General features: G+C 33.0%; 1 protein-coding gene across 1 annotated transcript in view; it reads left to right on the top strand.

Annotated features, from left to right (window-relative positions):
- Positions 1-23,521, top strand: part of LOC128226616 (uncharacterized) — a 75,163-nt gene that overhangs the window by 45,309 nt on the left and 6,333 nt on the right. Inside the window, exons 38-50 of the mRNA XM_052936581.1 lie at positions 46-159; positions 1,344-1,457; positions 3,438-3,560; positions 5,038-5,151; positions 6,370-6,489; positions 7,099-7,209; positions 7,779-7,858; positions 10,060-10,221; positions 11,415-11,495; positions 11,700-11,768; positions 14,906-15,031; positions 16,232-16,292; positions 19,880-19,974. Coding sequence (XP_052792541.1) covers positions 46-159; positions 1,344-1,457; positions 3,438-3,560; positions 5,038-5,151; positions 6,370-6,489; positions 7,099-7,209; positions 7,779-7,858; positions 10,060-10,221; positions 11,415-11,495; positions 11,700-11,768; positions 14,906-15,031; positions 16,232-16,292; positions 19,880-19,974 — 1,370 coding nt within the window. The remainder of the gene's footprint in view (positions 1-45; positions 160-1,343; positions 1,458-3,437; positions 3,561-5,037; positions 5,152-6,369; positions 6,490-7,098; positions 7,210-7,778; positions 7,859-10,059; positions 10,222-11,414; positions 11,496-11,699; positions 11,769-14,905; positions 15,032-16,231; positions 16,293-19,879; positions 19,975-23,521) is intronic.

Here is a 23,521-nt window from a genome sequence, read left to right as displayed (position 1 = left end):
TTTTTTCAAGAAAACAACTTATTTGATGTTTGTTTAACACTTCAGACATCAACGAATGTGCATCTGACCCGTGTAGTAATGGTGGTCTGTGTGTAGATCTGATCAACTCGTGTATTTGTATATGCGTTCCAGGCTACACAGGGGACACCTGTCAGATTGGTAAGATAATTTTGTTTACATGTCGATAAACTTTAGATCTTTCGATTATGCTTTTTAGAGATTCTGCATTAAACAATAAATTGTGCTGAACGAAGTAAATATACAAGAATATGTCATGTTTAAAGATGCACTCTTACTAGCAAATACGATTATTGACAATTAATACATTTGTTTAAATATACCAAAATGATGAATAAATGTCACAAACAATGGTTCTTATGAAGGACGTGGAGTAGCATTTGAAAGAAAGGTGCAGAAAACATGGTATTCCTATCTTATGAAACGATAGTTGATCACAACACTCACCAATCATTTAATGTTTTTTGTATGTTAAACTTTTAAATACACGGTAATCTTGTTATCAGTAATAAATATATTGATAAATGCATTATTCAGTAAGAAGTTAAAGGTTTATCACTCAACATTTATGTTTGTCATACATGTGTGTATTGATTTAGAATAAGAGTGCCACTTTAAATATACGACATGGAAATGCACATCTTCTAATATACCTTATATAAGGATAAGGAAGAATACATAGTTTTACGGTTTAAAATTGTAATTTTTGAGTGTAATTTATCTTAAAGGTTGAAGGAATTACATAGTTGAAAGGTCCAACCCCAAATTTCCTGATTTTGGTTATAACTTTCAATGTCTCTATACTAACCAATTCAATTTAAAGAACAATCTTATAATACATTGACCACATTACAGTCTATATTTGCGAATAGAAATGTATGTTGAGAGGGCTCTTATATTACAAACAATAACGACAAATTTTCAGTAGTTGCAATCCCGTTCTCTATTGAAATGACTGAAATGGGGATGATGTTTATTTGATACATAATTGAAAAGAAAAATACTTACCGAACACATGACGAATGTGTGACAACGATCAGCAAACTGTAATTCCCTACATCCGAGCATATTTCCAGTATCGATTTTTAACGAAAACCAACCGATATGTAGCATTCGACTATACTATTTTAACCATGAATGATGAAAACGGTAATTTTATTTAGGGGTTTTGATACATCTATGTTCAACTGCCACCGATTTATAACACTTAAATTATAAAATTAAGGATGTTCATCACTTGTTATACTATAAGATTACCTTATACAAACTTGTTAAAGGAAAAATATAATCAGCGATATTATATATCTTGTATATGCTGTTCACAGATATAAATGAGTGTTTGTCTGACCCCTGTCCACCCTCGGTCCATTGTGAGGATCTGGAGAATGCCTACAGATGTGTTTGTCCCCCAGGTTATACCGGTCCCTTTTGCATGACACGTGAGTTTACTTTCTTGTATTTTTATCATCCAAAGTGTCATGTTCCTCTAATGCGCTACTCGTCCGTCCGTCAATCTATCAGCATTTGTTAGTTCACGTGGGGTTAAAGAATGGTATGGATGAGACGTGCATTTTTTGTCAGGGGGTCCAACGTGTTTTGTGTTTGCCGAATTTTAAGTGAGGGGAATTGTGTGAAGCCGAATAAAATGGCGGTGTTTCGAAAGGTATTTTCACCTGGTAAGTACGTTATATCACCTTTCTCGCAATATAAATACGCCTACCCAGAGACCACACGTGTAAGCGTATCTCGGTTCTTTTGTTTCTAAAGGCCTTAAAAAGTTATTGAATGTATAAGCTGAGTGATTGATTGTTTACAAAGTAAAAATAGAAAATTGCGTGACTTGAAACTGTGTTTTCAGTTCAAGTTTACCATTCTTGTACCTATTTTAGTTATTTGTTTTTGAATTTTTGCATTATTTATCGCAATAAAGCGCAGCTTTTGCAAAGAATCGTTGTTTTCACAAAAAGCGTAGAGGCTGTGGTTCCTCGTTAAAGCTTTAATTTAACAAAACTAAACATTGCCATTTTAAATAATGTAGGTCACATATCATGCAATTCAGTAGGCTATGCTTATTTCAACTTTTCAATGTAATATGAATAAAACATAATGAAAGCCCTTGTATGTTTTATTATTGTGTTCAATGTGAAATAGTTAAATATCATTTTTATTTCACTCATATTTAATCAATATAAACACACCACAGCTATTGAGATTCTTAACGGCAAAAAAAGTGTGGACTATTTACAATTTACCAAATTATTATTTTTATCATAGAACATTTTTGGTTAATCTTATCTGGCAGGCGCCAGATGGCTGTTTTGTTTTTCCTAGAAAAAACAACTCTTACTATTTTAAGTTATACATTTAATGGAAAACACTCTGCAAGCATTGTACCTTCTATTTTGATGAGTTTTAAAACTATATCTTCTAAATTTTAGTGCTATTTTTAAAACTGGATATCAGTTTGAAACAAAAGCCATATAGGGAAAAGAGTGTCGAAGTTTCTAAATATAAAATAATGGTAATTAGCTAATTAGTAAAGAATATATATATATAAATAATACATAACAGAACTCCCCATGAGTGCATGCTATTTTTTTTCAAAACATCAAATGATGGGATTGTTATATTCCAAATTTATAGTTGAATAAATTTGTTATTAATAATCAATAAAATTTCATTAATATATTAAAAGAACTTCAAACCCTTTTCCCTTAAATCCCAACAAAATGGCTGCCGTTAATTTAAATTTACCTAGCATGACCTTCACTCTTTACCTGAAAACCGACCTGTCTTCAAGCGAAACAGACCGGTCTCTGATACAGTGAGAAGGCTGATTATCCATATATCATAAAACAGAATCTTAAACTAAGAAAACAGTTTTATATCCAACGATTGTCCGCAAATTGTTTTGCAAACACATTCGACCTTTCAAATTTTCATTCACTAAATGGCGACGTAATAATTCGGATATATATTCCTGCCCTGTTATAAATAAAAATGATTTCGTTATATTTTAAAAAAAATGCACTTATCTTACTTCATTGATTAATGCTTATATGATGGATGCAAGCAGGAGAGCTTTATTAACACGCCTGACTAAACAACTGCAGGACCGGTTATTATGTTTACAAAAAAGAAAAGCCTATTTTGATTTTACTGCAAACTTGTTGTAGAGAAATTATACTCTTTAACTGTTAGGCCTCTCCGATGTATACTTGCAAGGCCATATTTAACTGACCTACATGTAAATGTATGTAGATTCCTATTTAAATTCATGACGTATAGCATTTGAAGTGATTTAATTAATTGCTATAACGTATATTTTGTTATATTTTTCCACAGTCAGTTCTATACAGCTAAGCCCGTCGCTGTTATTTCTGTTGCATGTTTTAATATAGAAATAACTCTCATTTCAGCGGTTGATTTGTGTTATCCGATCCCATGTTTAAACAATGGCACGTGTCAAATGACTAACATCCTTTACCCTTCGTACGTTTGCACATGCGTACCGGGATTTACAGGAATTAATTGCCAAATCAGTAAGACTTTGCTTATGAATTAAGTATCCATTATGTAGATTATCTGGAATATATGTTGAAAACAAGTGTTTATTGCATAGATTGAATGTGATAGCTACGACGAATATGTTGATTGAATTAATTGACTGTGAAGTCTACGATAACTAGGTTGATTAAATAAGGACTGTAAAGCCTAAGAGAACTAGGTTGATTGAATGAATTGACTGTGAAGCCTAGTTCTACTATGTTGATTAGAATAATTGTCTGTGAAGCCAACGACAACTAGGTTGGTTGGTTAGTTTGCCTGTGAAGCAACGACAATTAGGTTGATTGCCTGGATTGAATGTGAAGCCTACGTCATCTAGGTTGATTGCTAGATTGACTGTGAAGACAACGACAACTAGGTTGATTGACTAGATTGACTGTGAAGCCTACGGCATCTATTTTGATTAGAATATTTGACTGTGAAGCCTACGAGAACTAGGTTGATTGCATAGATTTCCTGTGAAGTCTAGGACAACTAGGTTGATTGCCCGTATTGACTTTGAAGCCTACGGCAACTATTTTAATTAGAATAATTATCTGTGAAGCCTACGACAACTAGGTTGATTGCCTAGATTGACTGTGAAGCCTACGGCAACTATTTTGATTAGAATAATTGACTGTAAAGCAAACGACAACTAGGTTGATTGCCTAGAATGACTGTGAAGCCGACGACAACTAGGTTGATTGCCCATATTGACTGTGAAACCTATGGCATCTAGGTTGATTGCCCATATTGACTGTGAAACCTACAACAACAAGGTTGATTGCCCATATTGACTGTGAAGCCTACGGCAACTAGGTTGATTGCCTAGATTGACTGTGAAACCTATGGCATCTAGGTTGATTGCCCATATTAACTGTGAAGCTTACGACAACTAGGTTTGTTGCCCAAATTGACTGTGAAACCTATGGCATCTAGGTTGATTGCCCATATTGACTGTGAAACCTTCGGCAACTAGGCTGATTGCCCATATTGACTGTGAAGCCTATGCCAACTAGGTTGATTGCCTAGATTGGCTGTGAAGACTACGACAACTAGGTTGATTGCCTAGAATGACTGTGAAGCCTACGGCATCTAGGTTGATTGCCCATATTGACTGTGAAGCCTACGGCAACTAGGTTGATTGGAATAAATAACTTTGAAGCCTTCGAAAACGATTTTGATTGAAAAGGTCATTTGCATAAATTCACTTTAAAGCATACTGCAAGAAGGTTAAATGACTAAATTGATTATAAAGCTTAAACTAACTAAGTTGATTGTATAAATCGCCAGTTAAGCCTTCGACCATCTCGTTGATTATATAAATTGATTTTAAATCTATTTAATGTCTGACTTGTAATTTCATGTCGAGAAAAAGTATATTTACTTTATATCCAAATATTGGTGAACGTTGTTGACACGAATGGATATTTCATATTTTTAGGAAATAATTTAACAATTTGCATTTTTCAGACATTGACGACTGTGTTTACAGCCATTGTGCGGCGTTCTCAACTTGTGTGGATGGAATCAACAATTACACATGCATTTGTCCGCCTGGTTTTACTGGACCGTTCTGCACTGAAAGTAAGTTCATTTGGGCTAAGCTACATCTGGGAAATGTATTTTATGAATTAACGATACATATAAACACACTTGGTATGTCAAATTAAATATTTCAAGTAAATAGGAATCGAACTGCTTAAATAAACATTTTAACTTTTGAGGAATACTTGAATAACATTAAAAACAAAACAAAATCCGCACTACTTTCATGAAATTGAAACTGGAAGATGTTATAATACACCAAGAAACCAAAGCTTAAACTGCAATCTCAGACAGACTTAAAGTGAATTTTATCTAGTATATCTAATCTGTATCTACAAAATTTGAAAAACCTAATAATTTTTACATTAAGAATATACAGCAAAATTCATATACTATAAACAGAACTTAAGAACCTTCTCTAGAACAAATTGCTCAAATAAAATCAATCGACACGTGCTTGATTTTTAACATACACCAATTTAACTTATAATATCAATATAATTATAACCAGTCTTATTGAAACAAATCGTATTTTATATAATATAGGGGTGAAGTATGATTCCGTCATTCAAGAAATGGTTTATTTAATTCTTATCTTGAGGCTTATATCCAATTCAATACAATATTTTATTGCATTAAACATATCAGACATGTTTATAGCAAATACAAAATACATACATGTGCAAGGCATGGATTTAGACACGAATTGGTTTAACAGAAGAGCAGAACATTGTTTATGGATACAAACAACAACATTGTTATAAGTTTCTTAAGATGTTTGCATAGTATATAAATTTTGATAAATTAGTAAGAGATTTATTGGAATTGCTAAATAACAAATTAAAAGACTTTTGCTTTGTTGGACACGTGTAGTAAAATCTTTTAATATATCTGGCTCTTTAGTCTTTACACACAGCATAAGTTTTTAACATGATTTTAATGGTACATTTTTATGTTGTTTATAAATGTTCAGTCGAAACAAAAACGACCTTCTTGGCGACATTCTTTGCATTCCTCCCTAATTAGTTTGTTACCAGCAGTTCAGCTTATTCTGACCGTTATTTTCTTTCACCTTTTGGGATTCATTTTCGGTAGTTTCAGAAATGGACGCGTTAATATACCTAGAATAAATGACGTCGAATAAATGGATGTGAGAATGTAATTCTATTTAAATAAAACATTACGACTAATCTACCTTACAATTTTCGGCAGTGAAAACGGAAAAAAGCAAATTGTTTGTCTGGTATTATGTTTCAGACATCAACGAGTGTTCAAGCTTTCCTTGTATACGTAATGCTACGTGCGTGGATACTATTGGCAGCTACTATTGCGCATGCCCCTCGGGCGTAACGGGACTTCACTGTGACACTCTTACAGGTTAGTAATTGCAACCACTGTCAACTGACTTCTGTTCAGGCCAATGGAGTTATGTTTGATGAGCGATTGGGGATCCGACTCAGACAATACAAAAAAATCCAAATGCACTGTTATGTATAACATCAACAAAAACACTGTTGTAAAAGTATCTCGACTTATACAAAGTGTTGATACACAAACGGATTTTAATATAATGTATCAGTTGTTAAATGTTTTTATTGTAGATGGTTACGAAAAAATAGAAAATAGAGGAACCAATAGCTTTATAAAAGTAGCTTGACTTGCTCGAACCCAAGTTCTTAGTTTAAGAAGCTATTTTGACAATGTTTATTTATAGCTAGTGCATGTGTAGAATGGATCAATTTCCGCAAATTATTGTTGATTAAAAGAGTAACAGTCTGATGATGTAATACAGTAACGTTACAAGGTACGTTACAAATCATTGAAATGTATGTTTCAATATAGAAATAGTCATATACATACAGTTTTTGTTGGTAACTGTTATTAGTACCAAGTGAAACAATTACATTTGAACAAAAAGGTTTTACACAACTTTATTGAACTATTTGCATGTAAAATGTTGACATATATTTCTTTCCGGTGTGCCAGCACAAGCATGTTTATCGTCCGACGACTGCGATTCTGACAAGACGTGTGTAGATCAAGAGTGCGTCTGTGCTGATTATTATGTTGGTGTGGTCGGAGATGCCTGCATGCATGGTCAGTTAAAGAGTTTAAAATCAAACGATTTGTTGTCGTATTGTCCTTTATCGTTGTTATTTTTAATACTAATTACATTAACTTTTATTTTTAAATATTATGAATATTATGAAGTGTTCAATACATAGTATTACTCAGTACATTCCCGTATGTATACTTTCCTACAGACGAGAAATGCAATCATTTCTTTAAACCTCGCTTGTTTTAAGTAATCAAATATTAATTAAATTAATATTTAGCTTTGTCTGGTTCTAAAAGACTTTTGATATATCATGTATTCTAATTTTACATCCAATGTGCATGCTCAAAGACAGTATAGATCAACAAGAACTGACCATCAAATATCCTCGACCATTTGTGATAAAGTTTTGGAGTGTCAACACATCTTTGCGTTTGCTCTCTTACTGGTTCTTTCTGAGCATATTCATATTTTAACTAATTTAGGGAAAACACTTTGATTAACAATCAGAGCGGTTTGGATTACCATTAGTTGTATATTACAAAAAGGTTTATTTTCTTAGCAATATGAAGATACTTACATTTAACATTGGAACTCCTCCGTTTTACAGTTGGTATACTCACTGTCATTATCTTGGTTGGCATCATCGTTGGAATAATAGGAGCTATATTAACAATAAAGCATCTGAGGGTAAGTTATTTTAATGTTGGAAATGGTCCTGCTTGTACTGAATTGTTGCATTCAATGATTCTGCATTTATCCTGCATGGTACACATCCGCACATGTTTGGCTTCAATGGACTACGCTGTTAGTTTAAAATATTTTGTGTTATTTGAATTGAATTATTTATTTTTAATATCAATCGATATATACGAAGAACGTCCATTATGTTAAGCAACTTAAATAAGGTAAGTTACTGTCGATAAATCAACCATTCTTCTATAGAATCCGAAACATTTGATCTTTTTAGAACTAGAAGGTAGTGTTGGAGGTCCTCTTTGAAGGTGTGGAAATGTTTGCGGCGAAAATTTCGGACAAATGCTCACAATTATGTTCCTTAATCTTTTTTTCCTTATGAGAATTGGTTATAACTTATCTTAAATAAACATGTCATTTTCAAACTTTTAATTCGTAGTTTTGCTGAGTATCCCCCAGCTTTGCTATTCCAAGTTCAATTTATCCATCAGATATCGATAAAGGTACATGGTACCTACAGAACATGTGCAAGGAACGGTACTCTTCCAATAACTGATCATACAATTCAAGTAATCTCATCCATATGGAAATGAAAATTCACCTGGATGTTACATATATTATATTATATCAATGAAAACATGCATCGGTTAAGCATGGCTTATTACTGTTGTTATTTATGTATTGGTAACAGGGAAAAATTCACATACTCCATCTTCGGATGACATCCGGTACATTGAATTACGCCTTGATTCATTGAGTACCTAGAGAAATCTCACTGGGAAATGTAACATTACAATTGATAAATAATTAATAAGGCAGTTTCTTTGATACTGAATGTCAAAAACCATATTTTAGGAATCAGGGCCAAAGTCATATCTTGGTAACGATTGGTTAGAATGTTTCGCTTAAAAAACTCGATTGCTTGTGATTGTGGTTCACATTGGGACAAAATCTAGGTCACTAGGTCAACTATTAGAAAGATCTTTGGAATAATAGGTTACATGGTCAAATCTTAGAAAACAATTGAGAACATATTAGAGGCAACATATCTAGTGTTATATTTATGAAACCTAATTAGAACGTTTGTTTTGATGAAATCATTCACTAGTTTGAAACTGGATCAAATGAGGTCAGAAACAGGACTACTATGTTCAATCTTTGAAAAATCAAGTCCAAAACCAAATAGTTGTATTGAAAGGCAAGACGTTTTTCACACTGTTGTCAGAGAATTGCCCTTGGTGTAATCTTGGTAGTCTTTAAAAAGTAGTTAACATAGGTCAAATCGTAAATAGTTTTTGGGAACATACATTGGTAAATTATCTGCTCCTGTCCTAGAGAAATCAAATACGAATGTCTGTCTCAAAAAAATCTTGAAAAATATTTTAAAAAGTTCACATGAGGTCATGTACTGAGTCACTGCGTCAGATCTGAATAAAAAAATGTGAACGCTCTAGGTGTTAATCCATAATATTTCTGATCTAATATTCATAAATCTTTTTCAGAATGTTTGCCTTAGTTTAATATGGTATCAGTTTGTGACTTGGTAACATGTGGTCAAATCCTTAGCTACTAGACCAAAGTAAAATGCCACTCAATATACAATATGATTTTATTTCTAAACTTGCAAATAAACCTTATCTTATATCCAACATTTATAAGAGTCCATCACGCTGCAGCCGTTTTGCATGTTTTGGTTGGGATATTTAACAAACATTTGGTTTCTTTTTCATCTACTTTGTCTAATTAGGCGGAGAACATCAATCCAACGAACTTCCTTGTTTCGATTTATATCGGATGTTTAATACAGAGCCCTTTTTAATCTTTCACGGCCAAAAATGTTTGTTTGTAAAAACTGTTTCGATTTTTCGCAAATTCTTCCTCGTCACTCAACACCCTTTCAATTGCCATAAAACAATGTGTGCTCACCCGAAGAATCTCAAATTCACTAATTTGTACATGAGATAGCTTAAATAAGAAATCCACTAATTGTCGTCATGGTAAATCAGCTTATATAACGAAAACTGTATTGTAACATGTAATTTACCTCAAAGCGGAGTTTTCTGTCAGCTTTCTTATAAATATTCATGGAAACGAGATTGTTTCAGTCTATTTGTTTAGGGCACTAATGTAGTGTGTGTGCATAAAATACCGATGTTGCCTACAATGATCCTACATGTCTTTTATTTCCTCGTCAGAATTCCGGATGTAATGGTCAAGACCCTGTTGACGAAACGGAAAGCGGGACAATGGGCGATGACTCATCTGATGACAATTCATTAGATAATTGGTTAAAAAAGTTATTAACAAAATATAAACCAGGAAAGACGAAGAAGTCCCAAGACGAACCTCAATTTCTAGTATGTCATAAAGAATACCGGTATCCTTGAAAAATACTCATGCGCATTTATTAAAGGTTCACAATCGAACTCGTGTTTTAATATCAAAAGCGAACAAACGTGTCAGTATATATTGGAACAAAGAGAAATTATCAACCAATCTATTTACCGTTGTTACAACTTTTTCATTTCTTTGTCTTGGAAAAAGCAAATGGTTGCGTTAACATCTGCAAATCAATGATAAAAGTTTGCTGACAAAAGATCAGATCGAATATTTGCAAATTTCAGTTCGAAAATTAATGTTTAATGGCTTAAACCGTTACTAACGGTTAAAGAAAACTGCATAAAACATTATTTTTTGAACTGCAATATAAAAATCTGAGGTTTTATCTTTTGTCAGCAGTCTTATTTCACTTGTTTACATGGATATTTGCAAAAATGTCTCGTCCCAAGACAAAAATTAAAAAAGTTGTCAAAACGTTCAATCTGTGAGAGTGCACCTTTAAGTCAATGAAATAACGTCTTGTTTTCTGTCCTATATAGAGATTTCCGATTGACAGACAAGCTTGTCATCTCATCGAGCCATTTGTAATGATGTAAAATTGCAATTCCAGGTGACCCCACATATCTTTTACTATCATTTTAAAGTGCATGACTCGCAAATCCATAGTACAAAAATAAAAGACCTGAAATGCATTTTGGATAAACAGATAAATAGTCGCAGTTATATTTTCGTTCTTCATTTCAAATAATATCGGACGTGAAATTAAATATTTTTTTATGTTTAATGGCTCAAAAAGCATGTGTTTTTCTCAGTTATGATTTAAACATATTTTTTTCTACATATAATCCCATTTCAAATAAAACTTAGATAATATTGGATAATTAGGCATTTAAAATTTATATATTTGATACCTTGAGTAACAAAATCCCCGTTTGAATTGATCGGTTATGTTTGAATTGTGTATTGTATGGTTACATGTTGTTTGCTCCCTTACCACCTTCTTTTACATGAAAACAAAATTGTTTCAGTTAATTAATTCACGAACTGTGTGTAACAGAAACAAAATACAGGGGGTGGTGTGAAGACAATGAGCTTAGATGGCCCATGTTACCTGTTTAGAAAAAAAGATAAATGCCGAGATAAGATGTATATGATTTATGGTGTTTTGTGGTATCATGGACAATTTTTCTAGAGGAGTTTTTTTTTACAGTGTTGTTTTAGATTCGTGAACAAGGAGAAGCAGGGGCGCTCGTGCCGAAAAGTGTCTCCTTTATCCGACTTAAAGTCAACGGTATGATAACAACGTCTTTGTACTTTAAGTTTTTATATATACTCGTCACTGATAATTTAAAGCGAACTTCAACGGATATTGATCATGTTCTATGGTGGTGTTGATTACGGATTTGCACTTCGACTTTATAAAAACATGTTGCATACATTTCAATCAGTTCCAACTACTAGAATAATGGTGTTAAACATCGTATTAACTTTTCAGAAACTGGGCAGAAATATCCGGGCAGTTCAACAAGGAGTTATGGCACAGAAATACAAAGTTGGTGATAAGGTACCGAAAATTATTTTTCATGAGAAATATGTATTTTTCTTATTGGCCATCTAGTGGTATGATACAATCATTTACATATATAATGCGTTAAGCCTGAAAATTATACAGTGCAACACCTCTATGGTATTATGCAGTCATACATTGGCACAATAAGCATATCTGTACTGTGATGTCTCCTCTGCTGTTATATACAATCATACTGAGCCAAAATTAGCTTACAATGTACAATGCTGTATCCTCTATGGTCCTATACAGTAATTCATAGACACGATTTACCTAACAATACAGTGCTGTCTCCTTTATAGCATAATAAATTCGTAATCAGACTCGATCGGCCAACGATGCACCGTGCTGCTTCCTTAATGGTACTATTGAATCATACACATTCACGATTAGCCTACCGATATACAGTACTGGCTCTTCTATAGTATTATACAATTGCACACAGAAGTCATTGGCGAAAGACGTAGAATGTTGTTAGAACTATGCAAGCAAACACAGATATTACAAGCTTACTCACGCGCAGTGTTGTTTTCTTTCCTTTCTATACAATCATACACAGTCATGACAAGACGTGCAAGGCACAGTGCTTCCTCATCTCTGGCACTGTTTAATCATACACAGACACGATTGGCCTTCCAATGTACAATGCTGCCTCATCTCTGGCACTGTTCAATTATACACAGACACGATTAGACTTTCTATTTTCAATGCTGCCTCAACTCTGACACTGATCAATCATACAAAAACACGATTGGCCTTCCAATGTACAATGCTGCCTCATCTCTGGCACTGTTCAATCACACACATACTCGATTAGCCTTCTAATGTATAATGCTGCTTCATACCTGGCACTGTTAAATCATACAGAGACACGATTGGCATTCCAATGTACAATGCTGCCTCATCTCTGGTACTTTATAATCATACACATTCACGATTAGCCTTCCAATGTTCAATGCTGTCTGATACCTGGCACTATTCAATCATCACAGACACGATTGGCCCAATATACAATGCTGCCTTATATCTTGCACTATTCAATCATAAACAGACACGATTGGCCTTCCTATGTACAATGCTGCCTTATACCTTGCACTATTCAATCATACACAGACACGATTAGCCTTCCGATGTACAATGCTGCCTCATCTCTGGCACTGTTCAATCATACACAGACACGATAAGACTTTCTATTTTCAATGCTGCCTCATCTCTGAGACTGATCAGTCATACAAAAACACGATGGCCTTCCAATGTACAATGCTGCCTCATCTCTGGCACTTTTCAAACATACACAGACTCGATTAGCATTCCGATGTACAATGCTGCTTCATACCTGGCACTGTTCAATCATGCAGAGACACGATTAGCATCCAATGTACAATGCTCTGGCATAATTCAGTCATACACAGACACGGTTATAAATTCAAAGCTTGTGGAAATGGTTCAATAAAAGACAAATAAGGCAATGCAATAAAATCTTTGAAACGAAAGCCCGTTTTTTCAATCATTCTGCGGATTTTAACACGCACTGTTTGATTGTTTAAAAAACACACAATCGAATGCTTTACTTTTTTAAAAAATCAATTTGTATAGTCGCTTTTCGCTCAGAATGGAATGAAATTGGGAAAAAAAGTTAGTGATTCCATGCATTTTTTTCTGTTTACGTTTGGTTTTAGCTGTTTAACAATGTTTAAAATTGTTTTAATAGTCTTTGAAAATATCGAATTCACGGAGTTTTGCAGTAAGAAATTGGTACAAGGCTGTAATAGTAAGTTAAAGTTGTATCTGTGTTGATTTTTCGGCATTGGTAATCGAACAATACAAATTAATAATTATTCAAATATTGCTGCTAATGAAATATTATTTTGTACTCTTGCATGAAAGTGAGTTGACAGTTCAAAATATTTAAAGATATTGTTGAGACGTATATTTTTGTCAATTAAAAACCCGTTTCATATGTTTCTGAAAAAGTTAATCTCGAAGAGGGACGAAACATTAAGTATTGATACGAGCTTTACATCTTCAGTAACGAGCTCATCATCTCCAAATCAACCAGGATGTATGGTACAGATATTCGAAGCCACCTAGTGGTATTATACAATCATACACACATGTATTGCGATAAGGCTGAAAACAAGCAGTGCAACGCCTCTATGGTATTATGCAAGCATAAATAGACAAAATAAGCCTACCACTGTACTGTGATGTCACCTCTGTACTATACAATCATACAGAGCTATAATTCGCTTACCAATGTTTAATGATGTGTGCTCTATGGTACTATATAGTCATACATAGACACGATTTGCCTAACAATACAGTGTTGTCTCCTCTATGTTATAATGCATTTATAAATAGAAGCGATCGGCCAACGACGCACAGAGTTGCCTCCTCTATGGTACTATTAAATCATACACAGACACGATTTGAAAACAGGGTACAGACCACGCTTTATGCATGATTATCATAAACATAACTATCCGAACTGCTACAAATTGACTGTTTAAAACTGTTCCAAATTGAGCAGTTTGCGTTTCATGAACAATGTGTGGCAAAATAATATCAATGAGTTCATATAAATTCAAAGCTTGTGGAAATAGTTCAATAAAAGACAAATAAGGCTATGCAATAAATACGAAAGTCTTTGAAACGAAAGTTCGTAATTCAATCATTCTGCGGATTTTAACACCCTCTGTTTGATTGCATAAAAATACACAACACGAATGCTTTACTTTTTAAAAAAATCAATTTGTATAGCCGTTTTCCGCTCAGAGTGGAATGAAATTGGGAGAATAGACAGTGATTTCATGTATTTTCTTTGTTTACGTTTGGTTTTAACTGTTTAACAATGTTTAAAATTGTTTTGATATTCTTTAAACTATCGAATTCACGAAGTTGGGCAATAAATAAATTGGTTCAAGTCTGTAATAGTAAGTTAAAGTTGTATCTGTGTTGATTTTTCGGCATTGGCAATCGAACAATACAAATTAATAAATAGACAATAGACAAATATTCCTGCTAATGAAATGTTGTTTTGTACTCTTGCTTGAAAGTGAATTGACAGTTCAACATATTTAAAGGTTTTGCTGAGACGTGTATTGTCAATAAAAAAACCGTTTCCTATGTTTCAGAAAAAGTTAATCTCGAAGGTGGACGAAAAATTAAATATTGATACGAGCTTAACATCTTCAGATACGAGCTCATCATCTTCAAATCATCAAGGACGTACGGTACAGATATTCGAAGTTCTTGACAAGGTACCGATTTGTTTTTTTACAAAAGATGGATCATAGAAAATATATGCTATCTTACTCGGCCGCCTAGTGGTATAATACCATCATACACACACGTATATTGCGATAAGGGTGAAAACAAGCAGTACTACGCCTCTATGGTATGATGCAATCATAGATAGACACAATAAGCCGACCAAGGTACAGTGATGTCACCTCTGGTGTACTATACAATCACACAGAGCTACAATTCGCTCACCAATGTTTAATGATGTGTGCTATATGGTCCTATATAGTCATACATAGACACGATTTGCCTAACAATGCAGTGCTGTCTCCTCTATGGTATAATGCATTCATAAACATAAGCGATCGGCCAACGACGTACAGTGTTGCCTCTTCCATGGTACTTTTAAATCATACACAGACACGATTTGAAAACAGGGTAAACATAATATTAGGAAACAGACCACGCTTTATGCATGATTATCATAAGCATAACTATCCGAACTGCTACAAATTGACTGTTTAAAACTGTTCCAAATTGAGCATTTCACATTTCTGTTTTTGTCATCGAAAACACGGATTGCAAAATGTGTACAACGTATCCTCCAACGAACTAATTTAAGGAATGTAATAACTTTGTCCCTTCGTTTTATAAGTCTCTTTTTGAATTTGTTCAACAGACGTGATATTAACACAACGGAAACTACCCATTGGTTTTTTTTGTGGCATATAGTTGTTTTGATTTGCAAAGCATACAGAACTCGTGGCAAAATAATATCAATGAGTCTTTAAAGCTTGTGGAAAGGGTTAAATGAAATACAAATCAGGCAATGCCATAAATACAGATATTTAAAGTCTTTGAAACCTACGTTTTGTTTTGTAAAAAACACTCAACACAAATGATTTACGTTTTCAAAACGCAAGTTTTAGAGCCGCTTTCCGCTCAGAGTGGAATGAAATAAGAAAAAAAGGAAGTGATTCCATGTTTTTTCTGTTTCCGATCTGTTTTAGCTGTTTAGCAATGTCATAAATTGTTGTCTTTCTTTAAAACTATCGATTTCACGGTGTTTTTTAGTAACTAAATTGCTGCAAGGCTGTAATGGTTAGTTGGAGTTGTATGTGTGTTGATTTTTCGAAAGTGAATTGACAGTTCAACATATTTTAAAATTTAGGTGAGACATGTATTGTCAATATAAACACCCGTTTTCTATGTTCCAGAACAGAGGCATCTCTCCAAGCGAAGAAACGTCAAGTTCTGAAACGACTTCAGGTGGCTCAGGTAGGAAACCTTTACGGCCATTTTGATGACGTCATCACATATGCGAGGCTCGAACATTCAAAATTTTGGAAATTAAGGCGGAAATTTTTACTTAGATCTTGTTTTTATTTTTAGAACGTCACTTTTAGAATGCTTTTTTGACACCTTTTTAGTCAATATATTAGTCCGGCAAGTTTACAGAGCCGACTAGTATACAAGATTTAACCTTTGACTGCGGACATAGGGAGTCATGTCCTCTGCGCTAAGTGGTGACTATTTTTTTAAGCTTTTTATATGAAAGTGTCCAGATTATAACATAAATTGAACCAAGTCGCTGTCTTTACGGGTTGGAAGTATTATTGCCGGAAACGTTATAGTTACAGTTTACTAAATTACAACGTAAAACATGAAAGGAGGAAAAAGAAAATGTTTGTAAATGCCTATTGGAAGTATTTCACATCATATTAATTACAAGCAGTACTACTGCACAATAATATATTTTTTATATTTACATTATACAATGTTCGTGTATATGTATAAGATTTAAAATAATGCATTAAGAAAATAACAGTATCGTTTTATTGTAAATGTTATGTAGATTGTTAATGTCATCAGTAAAAAAGATATAAAAACATATTTGAGTACACGAGGTAGTTTTAATATATATAAAACTATCAAATGAATGATCAGAATAGAGTTGTCCTACTCATTACAACTTTAATAGAGCTAGTATGTATTTGATAAAGCACACAGAGGCATTTGAAGAATATGTAACAGAACACAAAAAAGCGTTATTGCATTTTTACTAAAACTGAATTTATTAAAGCCATTTAAATATGAAGTAAAATCATGGCTTAACATTTACTAAATTACTACAATTACTAATGTTAATAAAACTGACGGATCCCTTACCCTTACATAAATACCGTATTGATTATACATGGTTAATGAACTATTTGTAGCCAAGCAACTCTGACTCTACGTCTGGAAAACATCATGGTGAGAATACAGAATACAGTTTCATTTGTTTGTTATTGAAACAACATAACTCAAAACCAGTTAGAACATTGTTCCTAAATGTTACATTGGAAAAAAGACTTATTGTTTTTACCAAATATAAAATACAGCTTTCCATAATTATGCAAAAAGCTACAGAAACATGCTCAGTAGCAAAAAGTTTAAACATAAACCCGGTTTAGTGGCAATGGGCAAACGCCAAAGACATAGAACACAAATTCACAAACAAGAAACATAGAACAACACACAACTCTACAAACAGGACAGTGCATAAATACTATATATATATATATATATATATATATATATATATATATATATATATATATATATATATATATATATATATATATATATATATATATATATATAAATAATTGGTATGTTTATCAAGAATTGTTAGGTACCGCCTTGGAACGGTCAGTAAAATGTAAATTTACTGGGGGTTTAAACCAGTTTATGTGCACAAACCTTACTCTTATCCCAACAATTCTTAATAAAGATAAAACGCAAAAGATAAATCTTATCAAAGTATGCATTAACTTGAGGAAACTTATCAATAAAACAAATAATAATAAAAAACGAAAAGGTAAACCCCAAGTACTTCAATGATTAGAGATCCCAACTCTATCTGCAGACGGAGGGAAACAATTCAGAGCACCTAATGCAAATACTTTTCAAAGATACGATGCAGTCATCGTTAGAAACCAAAAACATCACACACAGTCTGCCTTATAAAATAAAAGGTTTAAAACTGTGTGATCATAGAGTTTCATAATGAAAAGCATCATTGTACTAAAACTGGGAATAAATAAAGAAAAACATTTTTCCAATTTTCAAGCATCATCAAGTTCATAGTAGCGAGAAATGTGGATATATATATTTGATTTTTTTATATATATTCTTTGTTTCAGCGATATTTTATTAATTTACCAGAAGCATTAATAGTTTTACTGACCAAAACAAGTTTTTTCTCTTTACCGTATTGCTTACTTTCCAGTCAAATGAAGAACATGAAACAAGACTATGTAAAGGTGTGCATGTGCTCCGTGTATTTTTGTTTTGATTACCACTGATTAACGGAGATAAGATCCCGCCGAAAACATGTGCATTTTGCTCTATGATAAGCCCACACATTGTTTGAGCAATAAATGACGAGCTTTTCTGTGTATTTTATGGTTCGTTGCTTCCCATTAAAAGCCATCACTCCAGCAAGGAAATGACGTAGTCCCTTTCATAAATAAACCGTATCGGACCTGACGATACTTCAAGCCCGCACTAACGAAGTGATCAAATTTGTTTAATAACATATGATAATGCAAGAGAGAAATACGCCGCTTATAACATTTTCTTTTCGGCATAACGAACATTAAAACACAATTAAATAATAAACATAATTATTAAACAGAGATGCTTACCATGTACAATAGCTATAGAAAAAAAGACATTTATATTGCGAACTAGAATTCAAGCATTAGTATATATTAGACCAGTGCGCATGCTTCAGAGTTTGTTGATTTTAAAGAGCTCCGTGAGAAACTACATTGGGTGCCCAAGTTACAGATTTCTCCAAGACTACAAAAAAGAAGTCGACTTAAAATTAATCCACAAAATGTCGTGAACAATATATGTACATTGCGCTATATGTTTTTTTCTAATAATAATTTGTAAAAAAAGATGTACCCGTATATAAAAAAATCCTGGCAACCTTCGATTTACGTTCTCAATCTGAAATGATGATATCTTTGAAAAGGCCGTTGAATATATAAAATTTTGAATATTTTCGCCGTGCATATGCAATACATCATCCAAAGTGGCCACCGCGCATGCGTATTCTTGATTCTTTAGATATCCATGTATTATTGATTCACCAACCTTGTAAAATTAGAACAAAGGTTTCAACACACAATTCATGTTCCTTTTGTTTGTATGTCCTCAATATCACAAAATACTAAAGATTCGACTTAATTGAGTTCACCATTTTAAATATTCTATAAGATAAGAAAAGGAGCGATAAACAATTCTGGTTGTTGCAAACTCATTTTGTTTGTTAAATTTAAATCAATATTCGTTTAAAAATGTTGATTTAAATTTAACAAACAAAATGAGTTTGCAACAACCAGAATTGTTGATATAACGCCTATTTTAGGTCATTTTTTAAGTGTATTATAATTGAGTACAACTTTGCTGTAGAATGTTAAATTTTAAGAATTTGACCATTTATTTTATCAAAATGGTATTATTAAAAGAGGTTGCATTTCTATTTTATTTTTGTATAAAAGTATGCTTTGCTGTTATCAACACACAACAAACGTTAATATCACCAGACATCTCAAATTTAAATAATTGAATATCTGAAACCTAAAGTAAAAAATCCTTGAATGACGTCAAGGGTAAAGACATGCTATATCAGTCTCCTCTAGCACAATGATATTATGACAAAATGTAGTCTAGACGCATTTAAGTACTGGGGTTTGATTATGAGCTCATATGGTTTCTGTCTTCTCAGATACATAAACGAAACAATTATGTATCAAGAAAAAAGCAATTTAAAAGGAAATGTTGATATAAGCTCTGTTTTCATATTACAGACGAGTCTGTAGCGGGAGGGAAGAAAAAAAAGTCACCGAAAACGACAGTTGTTTCCATCATCGAGCAAATATGTCCATGTTTAACTATAAGTGAGGTAAATATCAATCCGTATCGGTCATCTTGTGTTGTGTTGTTGTATACACGGTTTCTTAATTGCTCTTTTGCATAAACTTTACTTTTTATTTCCATAAAGGAGAAGAAAGTAATTAAATATGCCCCAAAATACATTATTTCTGACTAGAATTTGTCTACCTTTTCTTAGGAGGGGGTAGCGCCCCATCTCACGTCTTTTTCTAGATACGACTCTTCTTATTGCTTAAAAGGTGAAGGGAAATTTCGAATAAAAATATCGCTAAAACGTCAATGTCGATAAAAAACTAAATTGTATGCTTCAGGACGAAGAAACAGATTCTGGCACAAATAAGGATGAAGGTAACAACATACCTTTTCCTTGAATTCATGTTCTTAATTATCTGGACTCAATATCATAAAATAGTTAAGATTCGACTCAACTGAACTAAAGGTCACACTATACCATTCTCCAGTGGCTCATGTTGTTAAAAATGACTGGCCGCAATATCACATAAGTACAAATAAATTCGAATTAACTTAGAACATTGTTTAAAATTGTATTTATAATGGAACTATTTTTCTCTGTTTTCAAATTCTGGTTTATTCCTCAATTAAAAACATTCTACAACAAATGTTGTTTTGTGATTTATAGGTCATTAATTATTTATCCTTAAGCAATTAATTAAGTACATTGTTTGCTATTTATTTATTTTACAAGAGTGAGAATGATTGTTTACTTACATAATATATGAAATAAAGCGATCTTAAATATATATTATATATAAAACAAATGTCAATGTTATGCTGTTATTTACACATAACACACTTTTAAGACACCAGCCATCACATATGCACATACATTTACAAAGGATACTATATGTAACAAAACCCCAGTATGGCGTCATAATTTTTCTTTTAAGTAAAAGCGTATTAAGATAAAACATGCTTTTCATTCAAAGAAGAGTTTTCTTCCCTATCTCATAAATATTCATGAAAACGAGGTTGTCTACGGTACTTCCTTAGCGTTTGTTTCCTTGTTAGATTTATCGAAATAAAGAAAGAGAAAATTCTGAATTAAGTACAAAGCGATTTATAAACAGAATTGATGCTCTTATCTCTATTGCCCTATTACAGGAGAAAGTAACGAAGAAGAAACAGATTGTTCGGGGCCGGAAGATGCCTCCACCAAAAAGGTATCATAGACACGTCGATGAGGATTAGTTTTAAAGGGATTCCTTTATGATTTTGTAAATGCTTTTTTATGACGCATTGATTTGTGGGATATCATTAGTAGTGTTGAAAATAACATTCCGACGGCGGTTACCCTTCAACTAATGTTGATATATGCTCATATAATGTCGTTGAAGTCTACGATTTTGAATAGCGTTAGTAACGAGATTCAACAAAAAGCTTAAAAGTCATGTTATCCTGATGTTTGTATTCTAGTGTGTGAGTTTTTTGTCTGTTTTCTATTATTTCATACGTTACATTAATTTTATTCCTACAATACGGTATCAAAGAGTAAAGTAGTTATAATATAATGTTTTACAGACGCATTTTCGAAAACACAATGTTGGTGCCAAAACATTAGCGAGTCCCTTTAAATTCTCAAACATACTCGTCTGTCTATAATCAAAGCGATTTAACTTGTCCGTAAAAATATTTTAGATATACATACATATAAATAGGCATAATGCATTTCGGCCTTTTGAAACTCCATCAAAACAGTCAAAAATAGTAAATGTGTTCACAACTTAAGCAGAGCTTTAGCTTATTACAATACCAACTAAAAATTACGTGCAGTTTGATCAGAACATGGATTTTGCAGGTTCCTTTCGAACGCCCACTTTTTTACTAATGGAAAGGACCCTTTTCTATAGCTAATCATATCGACCAACTACTCATTTTAGTATAGAACATAATCACAATCAGATGCATTTTGTTAAAACAAATCCGTTTTGACTATTTGCTAGCTTTGTTTACTATTGTTCTGTCAAAAGCATGGCTAACTTATTTGAAACATGATACATGATCATATAATACAACCGTATGCTTAAGGGACATAACAACCAAAACGATGAATTTTAAACTAAATCACTGCCTTAAAAGTGTTCGATTATTATAATTATTTGCTGAAAACACCTAAAGTCAAAGACAGTTCTGTAGCGTTCGTTGATATTCTTGCATCAGCATAGTCAACCTACTCAATAAATCAAATTTCAAAGAAAATACAGAATGCAATTGACAAATATTGCAGCACGTGTTTGTTTATATTCTCACTAGCATCTGGCGCCTTCCCGTTCCCATGTCAAAGTACTTTTGTATATACAAGTACTTTTGTACAAGCCCTTATTTTCCAACGTAAAATAACCTGACCATTTCGGTCAATATGAAATAAGAAAAAAGGAAGTGATTCCATGTTTTTCTGTTTCCGATCTGTTTTAGCTGTTCAGCAATGTCATAAATTGATGTCTTTCTTTAAAACTATCGAATTCACTGTTTTTTTTAAGTAAATAAATTGCTGCAAGGCTGTAATGGTTAGTTGGAGTTGTATGTGTGTTGATTTTTCGAAAGTGAATTGACAGTTCAACATATTTTAAAATTTTGCTGAGACGTGTATTGTCAGTATGAACACCAGTTTTCTATGTTTCAGAACAGAGGCATCTCTTCAAGCGAAGAAACATCAAGTTCTGAATCGACTTCAGGTGGCTCAGGTAGGAAACCTTTACGAACCAAAAATCCGCATGCGCGGCGGCCATTTTTGATGACGTCATCACCTATGCGAGGCTCGAACATTCAAAATTTTGGAAATTAAGGCGGCATTTTTTAAATTAGATCATGCTTTTTTTTTTAGAACGTCACTTTTAGAATGCTTTTTTGACCCCTTTTTTAGTCAATATATCTTAGTCCGGCAAGTTTACAGAGCCGACTAGTATACAAGATTTAGCCTTTGACTGTGGACATAGGGAGTCATGTCCTCTGCGCTAAGTGGTGACTATTTTTAAGCTTTTTATATGAAAGTGTCCAGATTATAACATAAATTGATCCAAGTCGCTATCTTTACGGGTTGGAAGTATTATTGCCGGAAACGTTATAGATAAAGTTTACTAAATTACAACGTAAAACATGAAAGGAGGAAACATGCAGCAAAACGGAATGCATATTCTTAATCTAGTACACAGAAAATCACTACCACGTGATTATCTTAAAAGCTCAGTTTGATTTTATTGAAATTAATTATTATTTTTTAGTTAATTGTTAATGTAGCGCTTATTTGGTCGAGTGAGTGATGCCATTGGACACTCCTATGCAAGTCTGTTTAATAAAGCATTACTTGAACCTTGGGGGTTTATTAGACATTATCTGAGTCTTTAGTGTAGTTATATCTACACTCTTTTTTTCTGACGATTATAAAACCCTTAAACATTCTAGGCCTTTAAAGTATGAACATGATTTATCTCAAATACGAATCAAGTGATATTGCCAGTAAATACACTAACATATTACTGATGTGGAGAGAACAAGAAAATAAATTTCATCCCTGAACTAGAACCGGAAACAAATCTTAC

The sequence above is a fragment of the Mya arenaria genome, chromosome 1 (assembly GCF_026914265.1).
Source record: "Mya arenaria isolate MELC-2E11 chromosome 1, ASM2691426v1".
Taxonomy (NCBI): domain Eukaryota; kingdom Metazoa; phylum Mollusca; class Bivalvia; order Myida; family Myidae; genus Mya; species Mya arenaria.
The sequence above is the reverse complement of the archived record's forward strand: the minus strand, read 5'-3'. Positions and strand labels throughout refer to the sequence as shown.